This window comes from Phyllostomus hastatus, unplaced genomic scaffold (genome assembly GCF_019186645.2).
Source record: "Phyllostomus hastatus isolate PE091 unplaced genomic scaffold, TTU_PhHast_1.1 phas_contig_40, whole genome shotgun sequence".
NCBI classification, from domain to species: domain Eukaryota; kingdom Metazoa; phylum Chordata; class Mammalia; order Chiroptera; family Phyllostomidae; genus Phyllostomus; species Phyllostomus hastatus.
This window is the reverse complement of record NW_025333872.1, coordinates 6914632-6933733: the sequence shown is the minus strand read 5'-3', so window position 1 is coordinate 6933733 and position 19102 is coordinate 6914632. Positions and strand designations below refer to the sequence as shown.

General features: G+C 51.8%; 2 protein-coding genes across 2 annotated transcripts in view; both read right to left on the bottom strand.

Annotated features, from left to right (window-relative positions):
* The window catches only part of CUL9 (cullin 9), a 37874-nt gene extending 33921 nt beyond the window's left edge, over positions 1-3953 (bottom strand). The window contains exons 1-4 of the mRNA XM_045843240.1: positions 3894-3953; positions 1854-2457; positions 1173-1327; positions 361-873 (exon numbers count right to left, since the gene is read on the bottom strand). Coding sequence (XP_045699196.1) covers positions 361-873; positions 1173-1327; positions 1854-2448 — 1263 coding nt within the window. The 5' untranslated portion in view covers positions 2449-2457; positions 3894-3953. The remainder of the gene's footprint in view (positions 1-360; positions 874-1172; positions 1328-1853; positions 2458-3893) is intronic.
* A 630-nt stretch (positions 3954-4583) lies between these two features.
* On the bottom strand, positions 4584-14136 carry SRF (serum response factor). Its single transcript, XM_045843732.1, has 7 exons — positions 13223-14136; positions 11352-11618; positions 9510-9771; positions 8857-8976; positions 7663-7854; positions 7216-7292; positions 4584-6996 (listed from the first exon to the last, which is right to left on the bottom strand). Exons 1-7 carry the CDS (start codon positions 13748-13750, stop codon positions 6898-6900), a joined length of 1545 nt encoding a protein of 514 aa, XP_045699688.1. The 5' UTR covers positions 13751-14136; the 3' UTR covers positions 4584-6897.
* Positions 14137-19102: the final 4966 nt, after the last annotated feature.

Sequence of the window (19102 nt, the reverse complement as noted above, 5' to 3'; positions counted from 1 at the left end):
CTGGCTAGGCTTGGGAAATAACAAAAGGCTCCCTTCCACTCTCAGGGAAGGCCCTGCCTCTCATCTCTTCCTAACCCTGATGGCCCCTGCTCCTACACCCCCTCCCGGCCAACTCCACCAGTGGGGGGGGGGGGGGTCTCTATATATCAGTTCTGCTTCCTGGGTGTGAGTCTCTCCTTAACCCCTTAACCTCATAGCCCACTTACTCCTGCCAGATTTCCCCAGCCCCCTCTAAAGGCCCCCTTTTAATTGCTGATCACCCTCTAACCATTCTAGGTCCCTTGGGTGGCCTGCCAGAGCCCCTAGCTATGTTCTTCCCAAAGATCCCCAGCAGTGTCCCACCACCATGCGCCGGCTCACCTGCACAGGAGGCACACCACTGTTGCTCTGCCGGAACTCGCCCTCGTCCCCAGCACTGATCTCCTCGTAATCATCCAGCATCCGCACCCGCATCCCCGGCACCAGCGTCTGTTGCACATATTCTCCATAGCCACTCCGGCTAGAGAATTCATAACGCTGGCGGAAGGCCCGCCCTTCCTTTCTGGGGGTGGCAACAATGGGGGGGAGTAAAAGGCTAGGGCCTGAAATGCAGGGCTGGAAGATGGACCGGGATGGCCGGGGAGGTGACGTGCTCCTTTCGCTGAAGGTCTGGGACCAGCCCATGTTCTGCACGAGCTCGGAGATGAGGTTACCCACAGCCATACTGAACTCCAGCTCCTGCTGCCCCCGGCTTTTCTCCCAGGCGAACTCTTCCCCTGGGGACAGGGAGCCTGGGGCTCCAGCCCCTGACTCTGGACTGTTACTCAGCTGATCCAGCAGGGAAGTGACACACAGGTAGCGTTTCACCAGGGAGAAGAGCAGCTTTCCTGGGACCTGTAGGACACAGTCTGTGGTGTAGGCTCACCTCCTGGCTTGAGCCCCTTTCCTTTCCCCTCAGTATCACCCTCATCCACATACCTATAGTTCTCAAACTACGATTACATATGAAACATACAAGAAGTGTCTTAAGACAGACAGATTCCTGGATTCTAACCTCAGAATTCTGAGTGGGGAGGGGCATGAACCTTCATTTTCACAATCTCCCCAGGTGGCTCTGGTGCTACTGCAGTCCTGAACCGCATTTTCAGGCCCTGAGACCTCGAACAACACTGTCCCCACAGCCGCTAGAGTACCTGAGGCAGATGAATGCCCTCGAAGGCCATGCAGTGCTCCTCAGAGGATGTGGTTTCTGCAAACAGCTCCAGCAAAGTATAGCGGCTGTCAAAATCCATGTGCTGCTCAATGCTGTCTTGCTGGCTCAGTGACAGAAGGACGTGAGCCCGACTCCCTGCAATCCACACCCAATCCGTATCTTCTCCCCAATCCCCAAAACTCTCCCTCTGCCTTTCCCACACTCTCCATCCCCTACGTGAGGCTTTTACTTCATTGTGACCCAGATTCACAGTAAGATATACATTTCATATGGGAGCCTGACATAAGTGTACACATCTGTAACTGATATATATATTGCATGCTACAAAACTTACCTCCATTGCTACATACTAGTATTTTACATTTTTAAAAAATGTGCTTATAACTCACCAAACTGGTTACACAACCAACTAATGACTCTCAACCCACTTTAAAAATATAAACGTACCCCATTCTCTTCTGTCACTGCACTGAGAAAGAACAAGTAAACCAGAGTCTACATTTTATCCTGTGTAGATTAATAAGTAACAGCCTATTAATCTGTATTTTCCCTTTGCACTGAATTGGTATTACAGAGTTGGGAAATCCTTCCTTTTTCTGTTCTCATTCTTTATGGCCCCATTCTGTCCAGCACTCTCCTTCCTCCCCAGGCTGTCTCTTACCAGCGTCGTGGGCGGCCAGAGCCTGCAGCATCTTGCCCGCACTCCGACGGATCTGAGGCTCAGGGTTGCACAACATGTGCATGAGCAGGTCCAGGGCTCCTGTCTCCCTGAAGACCCCGGCGAGGGGCCTGATGCTGGCGTAGGCGCTGAGCACGTGGATGGTGTGGAGCACGGAGGCTGGGAGGCTCGAGGTCCCACCTTCTGCCAGCTGCCTGGCAGCCCTCTGCACCAGTGCCCGTACATCAGCCTCCATCTCTCCCATTGACACATCGTCCAGGCCTCCTGGATCTCGGGGAAAGCTTCCTGATTCCCCAGCTGGTTCATGCTGAGGTCTCTTAGACAGTGCCCATTCACCTAGCAACATGGGGCAGTTGGCGTAGACCTCGGGGGCTGACAGCCACATGAGGATGTGCTCTGCCTTGCCCTCTTCTATACCCACTCTACCCATTTCCCCACACCTCAGGACACTCCATCGGATCAGGTATTCCGGACTCCCATCATGCCCAGGACGCTGTCGAATAAGTTCTTCAGGATATGCCTGCAGCCGGGGCCCCAAGGGCACCATGAGGTCCCCAGTGCGTTGTTCCCCCACCATCCAGACCTCCTGGGACACACAGAAAGATAAAGGCAATATGGAAAAGGAGAAAGACTACATGGAGGGGGTGCAATCTTGAGACATAGATGGGGTGGGTGGTAACGGATAGGTTGCATGATGGAATTTAGAGGCCAAATAGAAAGGCCAAGAATAGGATGAAATAAATAACTTGAACATATTTTGGGGTTTATAAGAGGAGGATGGAGTGAAAACAGATGAGGATGAAATGAAGAGATTTAAGAAATGGAAGAGGTTATGTGAAAGACGAGGACAGGCCAGGTGACAAAAAGAGTTGGCAGTTAAGTAGGACAGTCTGGACAGAACAGCAGCGTGTCTGTAACCTCCACTTATTCTGTATGTATGGTGAGGGTAGGCAGCTATAGATGAAGGCAGTAAGCATGGAGGTGAAGGGTAGAGAATGAGGTCAGGAGATGGGGAGGGATGTATCAGAGGGACAATATAGTGAAGATTTCCGAGTCAGATAAATGTGACTCCAAATTCCGGCTCATTGACTTACTATGTATGTAGTTTTGGACACGTTACTTAATCTTGAGCCTCAGGTTTTCTCCTCTGCAAGATGGTAATAATATTCATATCTAACTCATGAAGCTGTAAAAACTGAAGATCACCTCTATAAATCACTTAGAACAGCCTCTAGACTTGCACACAGAGAGTGCTCAGTAAACATGAGCTAGCATTATTCCTAGGTGGAAAAGGTAGGGGCAGTCCTCAGATAAATGGCACATTGTTAGGCCAGAAAATTATAAAGGGGAGTGAAGTGATGGCTACACTAATAATCAGGAAAACACAGGTGTTAATATAAAGTGGTGTGGGGGCAGCGGGGAGTGGCCAGAGTAAGAACGTAAGGTAAACCAGGATGAAAGAAACGGTGATCAGCACAGGAGTCATGTTGGGCTACAGGGATAGATAAGAATTTTAAAAAAGATGTGAAGAGGAGGGGAAATACAGGGTGTGGACTTCCATGGAGGGTCCAGTTATGGGGTGGGGGAAGGGCAGGCAAGACTGGGAGGTAACCAGTAACTTGGTGATGAACAAATGCTGGGCAGGGTGAAGTAGAATAAGACAGGCCTAAATTTGGAGGAATGTATTGTCTATCAGGAGCAATCAACTGAGGTGTGAAGGTGAGGTCTGGACGCAGGGATGAGATAGCAGATAGGTGCAGGTCACAAGGTCAGGCCCAAGCTTGCAGACCAGCAGAGGCGGTGCAGATAGACAGAACCTGCACAGGTCTGGGGGGTGGGGTAAGGGAGGGGGGGGCTGAGCAGGGGCGGGGATGGGGTGGGTTGGGAGGCGCACGTTCGGAGGAGGGTGACAGAACTGGGCAAATCTCAGGCAGCTCACACGTCGTTAGCCCCACAGAAAGTGGGTAAGGGACTGGGGAGGGACAAGGCAAGGAACGGGTTCGCGCAGAACTCTCCTCTCACCTCCCACTGCCCTGCTCCGCTGGAACACCACTGCCGGCCGGCTGATCCCGCCGTCCTGGCCCCGCCCCCTCAGCAGCTCCCTTCCGGGTCACACAGTGAGTGCACGCCTTGCTGGGTATCTACGGGTCCCATCGCGGCCCAGGCCCACTGACGAGCATGCGTAGTACCTACAAGCCGCTCGGTTGGGGGCGGTGGTGGGGTTTGCTGCAGCCGGAACTTGGAATTGCTGGCACGTTGCCCCAGTCCTCGGAGCTGCAGGCAAACCTTCACATCCACACTCACCTTTCAGGCCCTCCCCTCCCCATCCCTGGGTCTGCCTTCCTCATCTGCCTGAAACCTAGCGAGCCACCCTGGTGCTGTCCTTTGAGTTTCCACTAGGTCACTTGGCCATGAGTTTACCAAACCCCTCAGCAATGCTTTGGATTGGTTGAGTCACTTTATATTAATTAAAATTGCTTCTATCTGTATTGACCCAAGCACCTAATAAAGCCACGCACATGAAGTCCTCAGCCCTGTGAAACGTTCCTTAAATTAAGTTGTACAGAGTTCAACAGCGCGAAGCACCCTTAGCATTGCTGTTTTCAATCAAGCAGCCAGGCTTCCTTCTCAGAGCAGAAACATTGGGGGTTTGATTCGTGTTCATACCTCTGTCCCTCCCTAGATGGAAAAACAGAAGCAAAGACCCCACAGTCTGTGCACAAAAATGATACATTTATTGAAAGAGTATTTTTTTTTAATACAAAAGAAAGCTCTGTACATAGGACTGTGACCATGTCCACTATTCCTGGGTCAGCATCCCAGGGGAAGTAGAAACCACTAACATACACACCCCACATTCACACACATACATTCACTCGAGCACACACACACACACACACACACACCCCAGAGCCACCAAGGAAGGGAAACACCAAGGGTTGCTGCACATGTAAATGCCACCTTATCCCTGATGCACACATGTTCTCCCAAGGCTATGCTCACACAACACACATTATAAGCACTTTGCTTGATTCACTCACTGGGTCTGTCTTTTGTGGGAAGGAGAGGAAGAATTCATCAAAGTCTCCTCCCCTGGGTGGGGGAGTGGGGAGTGAGTGAGTGAGGGTGGAGTGAAACGAGCAGAGAAAAGGGCTGGGCAGTTACAGACCTGAGTCCCAAGCCCCCCAACTCTCTGGCCCCTGATTTGCCATGCCCCAGCCTTGTCAGCCACCCATAACCCCAGCTGTCTCCAGGAGAAAGCCCAGAAAGGCAACTTCCATCTTGGCACCCCAAATTGGGGCAAGACAGCAACAGGGCTTAGAGGTTAGGGGGTTCTAAAAAAATGTCGGCAAATCATCCCCTTGATAACTAGGCTGCGCGTAAAACCTTTCCCCACCCCTTCACCTAATCACAGAAGCAGGCTCATTCCAACTGAAGGCAGACATAGGGCTAATAAAATTCCACCCCATCTGCTGCCCCGTTCTGAAAAAGCTTCCTTTCTGGATATCCGTGCTGAAGGTGGGCTCTGACACAGGGTAAAAGATCCTACCTGTGTGTTGGCCCACCCTGAAGGTCTACCCCAAAGGGGGCAGAAGAGGGTGGGGCACGGCCCCTGTACAAATTACATAAATACTGAGGTTACACTTAGAAAAATAAAGTCATTTTCTTCAAGGCTTTTTGTCTTAATTTTAAAAAGTTACAGTAGCTGCTCACTCCCTGGGAGAGCTGCCCACTTCTGGCTCCCCTATCGCTGCACTCAGCCCAAGAGCTGCTCCCATTTTTTTTCTGACCCCCTTTCCTGCCTCTCACCCCCTCCCAGACCCCACCCTGCTCACTGCAACTTGGGCCCCAGGTAGCTGCAGGCCTGGGGAGCACAAGGCTGCAATGCCCATGCATGTGGCACAAATGAAGTCAGTTTTCTCTTCCTGACACCCCCCCCCCACTCCCACCCCCACATTTGGTCTCCCTCTTCCCTCTCCCTAGCAATAGCCCTAGAGGGCAAAAAGAGGCCCAGGGCTGTGGGTCACCCTCCCCACCCCGTTGGGGCATGGCCTGAGGGCCCCTCCCCCGGTTTTCTCCTGGAAACAACCCAGGACCGGGCAATCCCAGAATCTCCCCCCCACACTGGTGGGCCCCAAATTGACGGGGTGGCTCTGTCCCCAGAGGCCCAGCCAGTTCTGGGGAGCCCCAGGGCTCCCCAGGGAAGGGGAGCTTGGGCAGGGAGGGGGATGAGAAAAACGCCATAAAAAAAGTTAAATATTTTAAAAATATATATTTATAGATTTGTTTTCACTTCGTCTCCTCAAATAAAAAGTTCAAAATCAACTTTAAGTAAAGCAGCTGGGAGGAGAGGGGGGAAGATGGGGAGAGGGAACAGTGATGGTTCCCTCCAACCCAGGAGCCCCAGGAGTTCCAAAAGGAGCGGCAAGGCAGGGCAGGCAGCCCCAGGAACCTGCTCCGTGCACAAGCCCAGCTTCTTGGGAGCTGTAGGGGCAGCGGGCAGCAACGTGAGGGAAGAAGCCCCATCTCCCCAGCCGGCTCCCTGAGGGGCAAGGGGAGGGTTCTATCCACCCAGCCTGTGGCAGACACAGTGCTGACTGTGGGGTCAGCAAGAAGGCTGGGCAGAGGACCCCAAATGCTTCCTCAGGAGTGGGGGGACACAGTGCCTAGTCCCACAGATAACCTGTTGTGGGGAGATAGGGCACGGTCCCACTGGGAAAGCTAATACTCATGGCAAAACATGGAGCCAAGCTGGCAAGGGCAGTCTGAGGAGGGAGGGCAGCCCCACCATCAACAGAAATGGGAGGTGGAGCCCAAAGGAGGGGAGAGTGAGGGAGGACAGGGTGGAGGGTAGGCTGGCCCGTTTCTTTGGCTGGAGTGAGAGGGCTCAGTCCCGTGGCTACCCACTGCTCCTCCCCGCCTCCCTCCTGCGGCCCGTCAACATGTGTGTAAAGAAAACGTGAAAAGGCAACAATAAATAAGTGGTGCCGTCCCTTGGGCCATCTGTCCAGGGCGGTAGGGCGGATCAGTCACTCTTGGAGCTGTGGGCGGCGTCCAGGTTCACCACCTGTAGTTCGGTGAGGTTGCTGCTGCTGCTCCCGGCCTGCTGCCCTATCACAGCCATCTGGAGGGAAGTGGGTATGTAAGGAAATGGGGGCAGGAACTGATCAGCCAGCTCAGGCTCCTCCTGCTTGCCTGCCTGCCCACCACAGTTCTGACCAGGAAAATAGACAGGCCTCCTGGCTAGGGGTGGTAGCTTTGACCAACCAGTAATGGAATCCCCAAGGTCAAGATAAAGAAGTAGTTGGCTGGCTGGGATGGGATGAAAGGGGCTCCCACCTACCTGGTGAAGCTGAACTGCAGAAACAGGGATCTGCACTGTCCCAGATGGCGCTGTCAGGAACACCTGGGGGACACCACCTGCGTTGGAAAACAGGAGATACTCCAATTGCTCATTCAAGAGAAACTTGTTATTGGAGCAATGCCAATAAATGCACAAATGACTGAATGAGTCTCAGATATAAGTGCCCCAGAGTGAGTGTCCAATATATGTCCCAAGTATGCATGTGGGTGTGTGTTCAAGTGTGCACAAGTGTCCAAGTGGACAAACATGGGTGCCAGAATGTATGTGCAAGCATCTGTGTGTATATGTGTAGGAGTATGTGTGCACATCCTAGTTTGTGTGTGTGTGGGTGTATATATCTCGTGAGGGGGCATTTGAGTGTGTGGGTATGTATGTGTGTAAGGGAAGTAATGGTCCTCCTTTGCTCAGCCCTCCTCCCCAACTCACCTTGCTCCTGGACCTGGCTGTGGGACACCTGCATGGTGGATGGCGCCTGGGAGAAGGCATTGAGCACGGTGAGGCTGCCATCTGTCAGGCCCGAGGTGGGTGCATACATCACCGCATGGGGGCTAGGGTACATCATGTGGCCGCCCACAGTTGTGGGCACAGATGACGTCATGATAGTGGCAGGCAACGTCACTGGCAAATATAGACACATGTCAGGGAGGTGGACACTGGTCCCTACTGATATCTCCTATCCCACTCCCAGGAATTTTAAGCCTCCAGAGCCCTCTTGCTAGTTCCCAGATCAGAAGAAGTTAAACAAGACTTGTTCCCCTGCCCCATGCCATCAACTAAGAAAAACCTTATTTTTTCTTGAGCACACCAGCACCAGGCTTTAATTGCCTCCCACTGCACTGTATTACTCAATTGTCTATCTGTTGAATTCTCTATTCCAAGACCCTAAGGCTGTGAAAAAACAAAGATTATGGTGACTGACCCAACCTAAAGAAGTACAGATACTTTTTTGGGAGCTCCATTATTCCATTTTTATTTGTCCTCATTCCTTCCTTTTCCTAAATGTGTGGCTAACAAATGCATCTTTTAAATAAGCACTTCTCAAATGTAAATATGCATACGAGTCACCTGGGGTTATTATTAAAAAGGCACATTCTGATTCAGTGGGTTTGGGGTGAGGCTTAATAGGCTACATTTCTGTCAAGCTCCAGGGTAATGCTTATTCTCCACAGATTACACTTTGTATAACAAGATGGTAAATAATGAGAACTTAAAAGTAATTTTATTTTGAAAGTGTCTCATTTCTGAAATGACTAGAGACACTGAGAGAAATTATGGCCACTCCAAAGCTAGAACACCTTCCCACAAGGAGACAACTGCCCTATAAATCCTTCCTGGTTAATCAAATGTGACTCTTTGGGCAAGTAACTTCTCCTTTCTGGGCCTCAGGCTTCTGATCTGAATGAGGAGGAAGGTGGCTCCAATGGTCCCTAATTTCTTCTTAGACTACGGCATGCAGGGCAGGATTCAAATCCCAAACATCCCCACCTGACTTTCACTTAAGAATTAGGGAAAGGGTGAAACCAAAAACCTTAGTCTCCACATTAAGAAATTCTCTGAGCACCTGCTGCTAGGTCTCATGAAGGAGACAGGACAAGGAAGTGACAAAGCTCTGAGCTATACCTGTCCCGCTGGAGGAGGTCTGCGTGAGGTCTGTGCTGCTGTCGCGAGAGGGAGACGCTTGCTGTGGGGCCTGATGCACCTGAATGGCCTGCACTGGGACCTGCTGGGCCACTGTCCCACCTATGAGAAACAGAGACTTATTCATGTTCTGTCCTACCCAGCTGCCACCTGCTCCAAGCACACTCAAACATCCCCATGCCCAGGGTTTGGCACACTGCTCCCTGGCTTCCTTCACTATCTTTCATGGGACCCTTCCTGTCCTGAGTTTTGGTCTCCAGGGGCTTCTATCCTCTGCTTTTGCCCTTCCCTCTCCTCCCACTCCAGGCCTGGCCTTTGCCCTCTTCAGGGAGCTGCCATTGACCCATCAAGGACATGATCTGCCCTCCGATCAAGGTAGGGAAGTGACAGAATATCCCTGTGGCAAAGGGGGGGCACAGGGCTGGGCTAGCTAAACAAGACCAGAGCATATGGTTGAAACTAACTGACAAGGATAGTAGGGGTCCCCGCGGGGAAGGGCATGCTTGCCTTGGGGAATGACAGGCTCCTCGCAGGCCCTGGTTCCATTTACCCTCCTTCTGAGCAGGGGAAGAGGTTCTTCTTGTGCCCACACTAAACCCACTCTTAGCATGCTCACCTTGCCCCTTGTGACTCACCAGACATGAGGGTGAAGCTGGTAGGCAGCTGCATGAGGCCGCCAGAGGAGACAGGCCCACTGCCTGCACTCTTCAGCACGGTCCCGTTGGCACTGCTGACAGCACTGGGGCTGACACTAGCAGACACTGGTGCCAGGTAGTTGGTGATGGGGAAGGAGGGGCCACTGCTGACTTGCATGGTGGTAGAGGTGCTGGGCGCTGTTTGGATGGTGGAGGTGGTACCCGGCAGGTTGGTGACTGTGAACACTGGTTTCAGTGAGTCCTACACCCAGAGTAGAGATGGAGCAGTGAGCCTCTACCAGACCCTGCCCCTGTAGAAGCTAGTGTGAATTGACAGCCAGACAGGAACCTGGGTACTTGGGTTCAAATCCCAGCTCTGCCATTTACCTGCTGCCTGGCCCTTGGGCAAGTTACTGAGCTGCTATACTCCAGTTTCCTCTCTGTAAAAAGAGGATAATACCTACCCCATAGGTGTTGTAAAAAAATAAACAGGTTAACATACATAAAGAACTTACAACTGTGTCTGGTGCATAAAAAGAGCAATAAGTATTTGCTGCTCTTATGAAGACAATGATAATGTCATTATCATAATTCCCTGAGTTCTCTGCCCCAGTGGACTGTGGCCAACACACTGGCTGAGGAATCAGGGCACCAGGGCCTGTTCCCAGGCCCGGTGATGACCATTTGTGTGATCCAGGGAAAATTACTCTTTGAGTCTCAGTTTTCCTCTTCCGTAAATATGAGGGGCTGGGCTACCGTGCCCTCTTTAAAACGGTCCTTGCAGCTCAGATTTGCTTGGCTTATGAGATGGGGACTGAGAGTTTTTCAGAGAACTTAGGGTTTGAGTGAGAGAAATCTTATGGGGCTGACACTTTATGACAAATATTTGAGATTTAAATTACCAAAAGAATTCATTCATCCAGCAACACTTCCTGGGAATAAATGAGCCCTACTTCTAAGTTTGAAGATTATAGATGCCACTAAGAGAGGGGGGAGTCTAGAGCACTGACTGTCCCCTTAGGGAGACTTTGTTTTTAGAAGGAGAAGGAGGAAGCCAGGAGCTGAGAGCCAAGCCCAGAAAACTGAGGGGTCTCAAAATACTGGGGACCGGTGAGCGCAGGATGTTTGCTAGGCAGACGAGCTCAAAATCCCTGATTGGTGGAGGCGTTGCTAAGGCAAACAGTACTGCTTCCCCCAATTGGTCAGATAGTGAAGAGCCACCCGGAAGGTGGAGTTCCCCAGAGGAACTAGGAAGGAAGCCCCGCCCCCTCCCCTAACTGGGAAAAGGAAGGGGGAGGCGTAACTAGGGCGAGCTCCCTAGCCGCCAGGAATACACTTCCTAACGTGCCCAGGTCCGGACATCCTGAAGAGGTAGGTGGCTGCCTAGTAAGGTAGTCTCCAGCCCAGTAAGTCAGCCTGCCTGCAGACAGTGCTGAGTTCCCAAGACCCTGGAACCCATGAATGCTCACTTCCTACTCCCTGGTGACCCGGCCTGCCGGGAGGGCAGGGCTAAGCTACACCCCCGCCCCCAGCGGGGAGACAGCTGGCGGGAGGAATGCGAGGGCCCTGCCAGGCGGGCGGGCTGCAGACGGGAGGCCGGCGTGGAGCCGGAGCCGGCCTTATATGGGCACGGAGGCCGCCCGCTTATCTACTGGGCCGGCCTCCTGTCAGGATAGCGAGGATGGACACCTGTCCCCTAGGATGAGGGGTACTAACCAGGCCCCACTCCACATCAGTGAGCATCTACCACACGTCCTCGCTGAGGAAGAGAGGGACCCCCTCCCCTCTCTGCCGGCCAAGCCCCTCCCCTTCCTTTCCCTCAGATAGGGAACCCAAACACACCTTGGTCTCCCCACTGCTGTCGGACTCGGACACCTGGTAGGTGAGGTCTGTCTCTTCGAAGCCCGTGGCACTCATTCTCTGGTCTGTGGTGGGGTCTGAGCGGGGTGGAGAGTCTGGCGAGTTGAGGCAGGTCTGAATCAGTGCCTTGCCAGTCTCACTGGTAATCATGGGCTGCAGTTTACGAGTGGCAAAGGTATACACATGGCCTGTCTCACTGGCCACCAGCAACAGCACCTGTGTCCCTGTCAGCGTGGACAGCTCATAGGCCTGGGGATAAGGGGGAGGAGATGGGTAGGTCAGCAAAACTTTTTACCTCTACTTGCCTTGGGAAGTAGGAAAGAGTAGCATACAGTGATCTCAAGCCCCACTCCCATAATGACCTTCCTCTGCAGTGACTCTAGGGGAAGGTCCTATCAGGGTATCTGAAGGTGAACTAGAGAGCAGAAAAACCTCATGCCTCTTCTCTAGGAGCAGCCCTACCGACCACCAGATATCCCATGCAAACAGTTACAATGCCCTGGTGATGGAACATATAACCTCAGTGGACACAGAGGAACTCAGCACTCCTCACTGCAGCTTGGTGCCCAGCCACACAGAGAAATGGCTCCCATTCCCTCCTTACTGTCACAGGGACCAGGATGAACTCGCTACTGTACTGGAAGTCACATAAGACATCAGGGATAATATTGAGAGTTTAGGAGCCACCTAAACTCTAAAATGTCCCATGTTTCTCCCCAGAAATTGCACAGATGCTAACCTGTTGCTATTTGTCTTTCTGTCCTATAAGTCTGTGCTAGCCTTTTTTCCTTCCTTTTGTCTTGCTTACAACAGTGTCTTGAGTGATGGGAGATAGGGAGCTAGATTAACAGCTACTACCCTGCTATGAGCCCAGGAAGGGAACTTCAAGGATGGTCCCATTGATGGTATCCTCACTCCCAAAAATGTTCCACAAACCCACTTTTAAAGCAATTCTGACTTTTACAAGGGGCAGATATAAACAGCCAATGTTTCCAGGATTCTAGCTACTTGTTTCCCAGTTCTTCCATTCAGTCCCATATCTTCTACACCCCAAGACAACTCTTTCCTCACCTCTCTTCACCAGATAATCCACTAGAAGAAAGGATTTTCTAGGTACCTCTGAAACCTCCCTGCCTTCCCACCAAACTCCATGCACAGATTCTTCCTAGGGCTGTAAGTCCCACTTGTCCAAAAGACTGATTCTGAAGCCTGTCCTGCAGGGAGTGTGCAGGGCTTCTAGGTGTTGCATGGAAGACACATGGCCATTGCAGGACTTAGGTTGGTCCCTGCAGTTCAGGGCAGCATCAGTTCTCCTCCTCCCTACCCCCCTTAGGTAGAGCTTGTGAGCCCCTTGCCTGTCCTTCCAGCCAGCACTACTTCAGTGGTGCCCACCTTCCTCCCACACATTCCCTCATGGTTACACTGTTCCAGCCTCCTCACCTCCATACCTTTTCTTCTGCTTCCTGATTTTCTGGCGACCTTCCCCGATCACCAGAGCCTAATGAACCTACTGATCCTTGGGTTTCGTTAACCACCTCCCCGGCAGTCTTGCAGCCTCCCGTTACCACTCCAAACCCCTTCACTCCGCAAGAACCCTGTTCCTCTTGTGGGCCCGTCACTCCGTGGTGCCTTTCCCCTCTTTTCCTGACGTTCGAAGATACTCCCCTCTACCCACATTTCCCTTGCGGCCCCTCCCCTAATGCCCTCCGGGGGTAATAGCTATCCCCTCCCACACACCTCCTGCGGACTCACAGCTTCTCACCTCCAATACCGTTCTGCCTTCTTTCTGGGCTCCCCCTCCGCGTCCCCACCCTCCAGGTTCCCCGTGGCCGGCCAGCCTCCCGGTCCGGTACCTTCTTCATGATGCCCGTCTTCCTCTTGCTGAAGGTCGTGTAACGCCGCAGCTTGTTGTCGATGAACTCCATCTTGATCTTCACGCGGCCCCGAGTCTTCTTACCCGGCTTGGCCCCGCTCACTGCACCGCTCACCGGCCCATAGCCCCCAGTGGCCGCCGCCGCCGCCGCCTCGGGCCCACCGACTACCATGCCGATCTCCATCTCACTTAGGCTTCGTTTCATGCCGCGCCGCTCCGGGCCCAGCTCCTCCTCCTCGCCCGACTCCGAGTCGCCCTCGCTGCCGCTGTAGACGGCCCCCGCGGTGGGCGCCGGGGTGGTTGTCGCTGCTGCTGCAGCCTCCCGCTCGAGGCGACCCGGCCCGAGTCCCGCGCCGTTCCCGGGGACCCGGCCCCCGTTAGCCCCACGAGTCCCTCCGCCGCCGCCACCTCCACTGCCCGGCCGCCCCGTCGGGGTCCGGTTCAGGCTGCCCCCCAGGGCCGAGCCCCGGCCCAGCGCCGCCGCGGCCCCAGCTTGGCTCGGTAACATGGCGCTCAATGCAGGAGGGCGGACAGGCAGTCAGCGAGGAATTGGAGCTGCCGCCGCCGCCGCCATCGGCTTCCCGGCTCAACCCGACGCTCCCGCTGTTGCTAGTGCCGCTTTCGCTGCCGCCGCCGCCGCTGCGAACCCGGGGCCCCTGCACGCCCGGGCCGACCTGGGCCCTCACTTTCCTGCCCCTGTGGCCTGGGTTGCCCCAGGCCGCGCGGAGCGCCCCCTGTCCGTATGCTACGGCGGCGCGCCCGGCGGCCGTCAGCGTCCCCCCGGGGGCAGAGGCTGCTGGCCGCCGCGGGGACGGCGGGTGGAGGGGGCCGGGACCACGCGCAGGCGGCAAGGGATCCCCCGACCCTTCCCCCCCATATAAAGAGATACAATGTTTCCTTTTATGGCGAGGCCGCTCCTTATATGGTGAGCCCCTGCGCCCCCGCCCCATTGGTCCACTGTTCCACCACCTCCGCTCCCCATTGGCCCACAGGGGGCGCTTATTTGCATAGACATCCCGAACTCGCTGCAGTCATCTAGCGTCAGACGGCGACTCGGAAAGAGGAGGAGCCGACGCCTCCTAAAGGAACGGGAGGGGAGGTACGACTCCACCCCCTTGACCAGAGATGGTAGAAAGAATTGGGAGGGACTTGCGGAGAGGAAACCTAGGAGGGGACTGGAGCGCAGTTTGCGGAGGACGGAGAGCCGTACTGGGAGCTCGGCACTGGAAGGGCTGGAAGCGAGCACTGGGGCAGTTCCTAAGTGCATTGTGAGGGTTGCGGTAAATGATGTAATACAGCCCAAATTCCACGGGAGTGCAGGAATTAGAGCATTTACCCATGCCTTCCTGAGGGAGGCGAAGTTACCGGACGAATAGCAGGGGCTTGGTCCCTAGTGTCCAGACTCATCGCCCCTTCGCCTCGCCACTGGGCTCCAACACCCCCCCCGCCACACACTTCCTTTCTCTTTCTTTTCAAGGCGACGACACTTTCCCATCAGGTTGATTCTCCAGTTCTCATTCATCAATACTGGGGCTGGGGCGGGAGTTAGCAGACGTACATCTGGAAAAGACCGGGGAGACAGTCGGCCTCCCATCCCAGATGGGGGCAGGGAGTAGTGATGGAGATCGGTGAAGACTTCCAGCTGCGCGTTGGGCTAGGGGAGAGGTTGGTTCCAGGGATAAAGCCTAACGCCCTCAGCCAGTGCAGAGGCCTGGGAAAAAGTGTAGCCGGGCAGAAAGTTTAAGCAAGCAAGCAAGCAAGCAAGCCTTCTCTGGAAAGCTCATAGGAAAAGAAAACTAGGGTGCTGCGAAGGCCAGGTTCAAGGTCTAGGTCTCAGCTCCAAGGCATTGAAAATAGCTTAAGCTTTGTTGTTACAAAAATTATTCAAATCAAGAATCTTTTTCTTCCTAACCCTGTGCCAGAAACAAGTGTCTGGCCTCTTAATGCTTCATATTCCTTATTATTGGCACCCATCCCATAAGATTCTTAATGCAGATTAAATAAGATAAAGACTAAATCACAGAGTAAGTGGTCAGTGAATAGTTAACAGGACCTTCATGGGGCCATCGCTGCATCCCTGGAATGAACATCCTTTTGTATTCAATAGGATGGGAGAGCATGATTATTCCTACCTTAAAAGTTGCTGTGAAGATTAAGTGGTAGTGAAATGAATTTAGTGTACTGCAACTAGAATTGAAAGTGAATAGGTATCACAAAAAGCAAGGGTAAATACTGTTGCATAAAATTTTTGTTTGCATTATGTTTAGATTGAACCAATAATTTGCCTTTTATAAGGCAAGAAGGTGGAATAGTATGGATTTCATATGGTTCAATGTGTGTGTACTAGATGACAGTGTCAACTGTGTATCTTACTGGGAGTTACAGTCCAAAAACTGAGAAATACTGAAATAAGGTATGTTCAAGTGTTTTGTGAGTTATGTGTATATATACATACATACACACACACATGCCCCTATATTTAAAACATGGACTTGTTCATGAAATTCCTACACAGGAATTAAAAGCCTGCCTCTTCTCCACTTCCCAATGGTTTTTAAAGGGTTTTTTCTTATCCTAATTTAGTCTGCACAACAGGTAGTTAAACATATGGAATGTGTTTGCTCGAGAGGAAGAGCTGGTCAAATAGATAAATAGGTTCCAGAAGGGCTTCAGGGGCCACAGATGGTGCTCGGGACTGTGATTTATCTCAACAGCAGTTTTACCATCACAGCCCTGCGGTCCATTCTTGCCTGGCTTCTAAGGACTTTTCTGTGCGAGGCCCTAGTTTAGATACCCTCAGCAGTGGCACCTCAGAGGACAACTGCTGCCTGCCACATCCAAGGGGTGGCGAACAGTTCTCTGCTTCCCTTTGAGTAGGCTGCCCTCTCGGGTTTCGCCCAACCCCGGGGCCACTGCACACCACCGTTGGTGCCATGGCTCCTTCACCAGCTTGGGATGGCTTCCATCTTCACAGCCCTTTGTCACCACCGGGCAGGGGAGCCAACATCCACACTATGCTGGATTCCTGCAGGTTCCAAAGCCAAAACTGTTGCTGCAGATAAAGTCAAAACCAAAAACTGGTTCATAGATGTGTTTTCTTTCTCAATCACGGTTTCCATTCAAGATTATTTTGTTAGTTTCAGGTGTTCAGCATAATGGTTAGATAATCATATACTTACATAATGGTCCCCCTCAAAAAGATGTTTTGTTTGGACTACATATTTTTAAAACAGATTTTACATAAAAATCTGAATATCCAGCCTCTCTTTTAAAAAATGGAATTTTTAGCAACTCCAGGCTGGCATACCTACAGAAGCACTACGGCTGAGAACTGGATTGAATGGTAGCCATAGAAGAGGCATCTGCTCTCAGGTTCGCTATAGACTCCACACGGCCCACTGAGCTGAGTCCCGTCTGGCCTCTCTGGAATGTGAGTTCGGTGCTTCTCTGATAAGGCCGCAAGTACAGCAGTGCCCTGGAAGAGGGGAGCTCACACCCACCCTAGACCGTGAAGCACTCCCCACAAGCGTATCACAGTTCTAGCCAGATGCCCTCATATCACAAGTCCACCTTGCTCTTTCTTTCTCCTGATTTTTATCACTCAAATATCAGAACAAAAATTGAGTGTTTTTTAAAAAAAAATTACTGTCACACACAAAACTTAAGATGACTTTGCATCTGGCGTTAACCTTTACTCATGTATCTTCACATAAAAGAAGAGGTCTCAACTGTAATCTCAGCACGGAGGGAATGGAAAGGAAGAGGGGGAGCGCGCCTAGGGAAAGTCTGCACGGCCAGGCCCCAGACGCTAATGTTCACCACTGGCGGTGACAAGAGGGACTAGTGGAGTATGTCCTTTGCATTACGCAAGTCTGTACCATTTGACTCATTCCATGATCGGTATGACTTTTATCCAACTTTATTTCTCCTAAAATTAAGCAAAGATAGAAACAGAAAAGAGGTAGAATAAGTGGATGTTGGCTACAGGCACGGGGATGGGGTACTCAGAGGATGGATTGAGATTTTTGAAGGGTGACTATCCTCCAGACAGTCATACCATTAATGGGAAGAGAGAACCTGGCTGGAGGCCGTTTGGGGAAACTGTTTGGGCCCACGGAAACAAGCAGAGGAAAACGTCCTGCAGGAAATGGGAAGTTTTGTGTGCACAGCTTGAGGCAGAGGCTGAAACTGCAGTTCATGCTTTGGGAACTGTCCACACTAAAGGACCAGTTAAAGCCACATGAGGTGAGGTGAGATTCCTGCAGGGGAGAACACAGAGAGAGGAAGACCAGGGACAGAATTCAGAACAGCCATCTCTGGGGCCAGCAGAAGGCAGCCTCAGCCAGGCTGGAGAAGGCCTGGTCGGAGAAGGCAGACATGGCACACCAACAGCAAAGTCAAGAGACGGAAGGTCAAGAAGACAGATGTGGCCAGCAGTGTTAGCTACTGCAGAATGGTCAAGGAAGACCAAGAGTGAGAAAAGGATTAGTGATTCATTTGACCTTCAAGAGTAGTGCCTTCCCAGTGCTTCCAAGAGCAACTCATGTTGAGAAATCATTTTTATGTTGCAATCAGTGGTGAATTAGATTTTTGCTCCCAATTCTTTAAACCCTGTGTTGGAATTAGACATCCACATCCTTTGCCATATTACTTTGCAGAACCTACCACTGCTGTTTGGTTTCGACATGTGACATGCCTTGGCCAATAAAATGTTAACAGACTTGTGGTTTTAAACGTGTGTGCATGATGTAGCTTGATTTCTGTGCTCCTGCTACTCTGCGAGAGCATGCTCTGGAACCAGCAGGGTAGACCCAAATCAGTCAGTCCTACAGCCTAGAGCCAAGCCCAGCTGAACTCTGCTGGGTTCCTCCCAGATCAGCTGAACCTCCAGATCCAGGAGGGAGAAAAATGTGTAAATTGTTGCTGTAAGTGACTGAGATCTGGGAGTTCAGCAGGATCGCCAACCCAAAAGCTGACTAACATAACCCAATATACACAAACAAGTATCAAATATTACAAAATTTTGTAAAAGATTATTTCTATATTTCATACTTTTAAAATGCTGGTTGCAATCCGCAGTTTGAAAAACACTGCTGTGGAGACATTGTTCTTGGGGCTTTTTTTCATTCCAACTTATCTGTAGGATGTAGCACACTGTACATCAACAAGTAGGTGGCTCAGTTACTAGCTGTGTGACCTTGGGGAAACTACCAGGCCTCCTTGAGGCTGTTTTCTAATCTGTAAAATGGGAACAATAACATCCAGCTGACGGAGCAGTTGCAGAGATTAAATGAAATAATGCATGTTAAATGCTTAGTTAGCAAAGTGACTGGTACAAAGCAAGTATTCAGTAAATATTGGCTGTTATCTTCATCACTGAGAAGTGTGGTGACAATCAACCAACTAGAGCAATTTCCGAGTTAGGGCTCTAGGATGGGGAGCCAGGCCGGCGCTGCTGGAATAAGGGAGAATATAACTGACCACACAGGGCTAAGTAAAGGAGAGGCAGAATCCAATCCGCTGAGGGGCCTGGAGCAATAAGGCATTAAGCATCATCTCTTTGCTCACTACTATCCACTCCATCTCCCTCCTAGAGTTGTTGTTTTTTTTTTTTTTTTTAAAGATTTTATTTGTTTATTTTTAGACAGGGGAAGGGAGAGGGAGAGAAACAATCAATGCGTGGTTGCCTCTTGTGCACCCCTCCACTGGGGACCTGGCCTGCAACCCATGTGCATGTGCCCTGACTGGGAATTGAACCAATGACCCTTTGGTTCACAGGCTAGAGCTCAATCCACTGAGCCACACCAGCCAGGGCGAGTTGTTGTTTTTAATAAAATGAGTAACATCTGGAAATGTATTC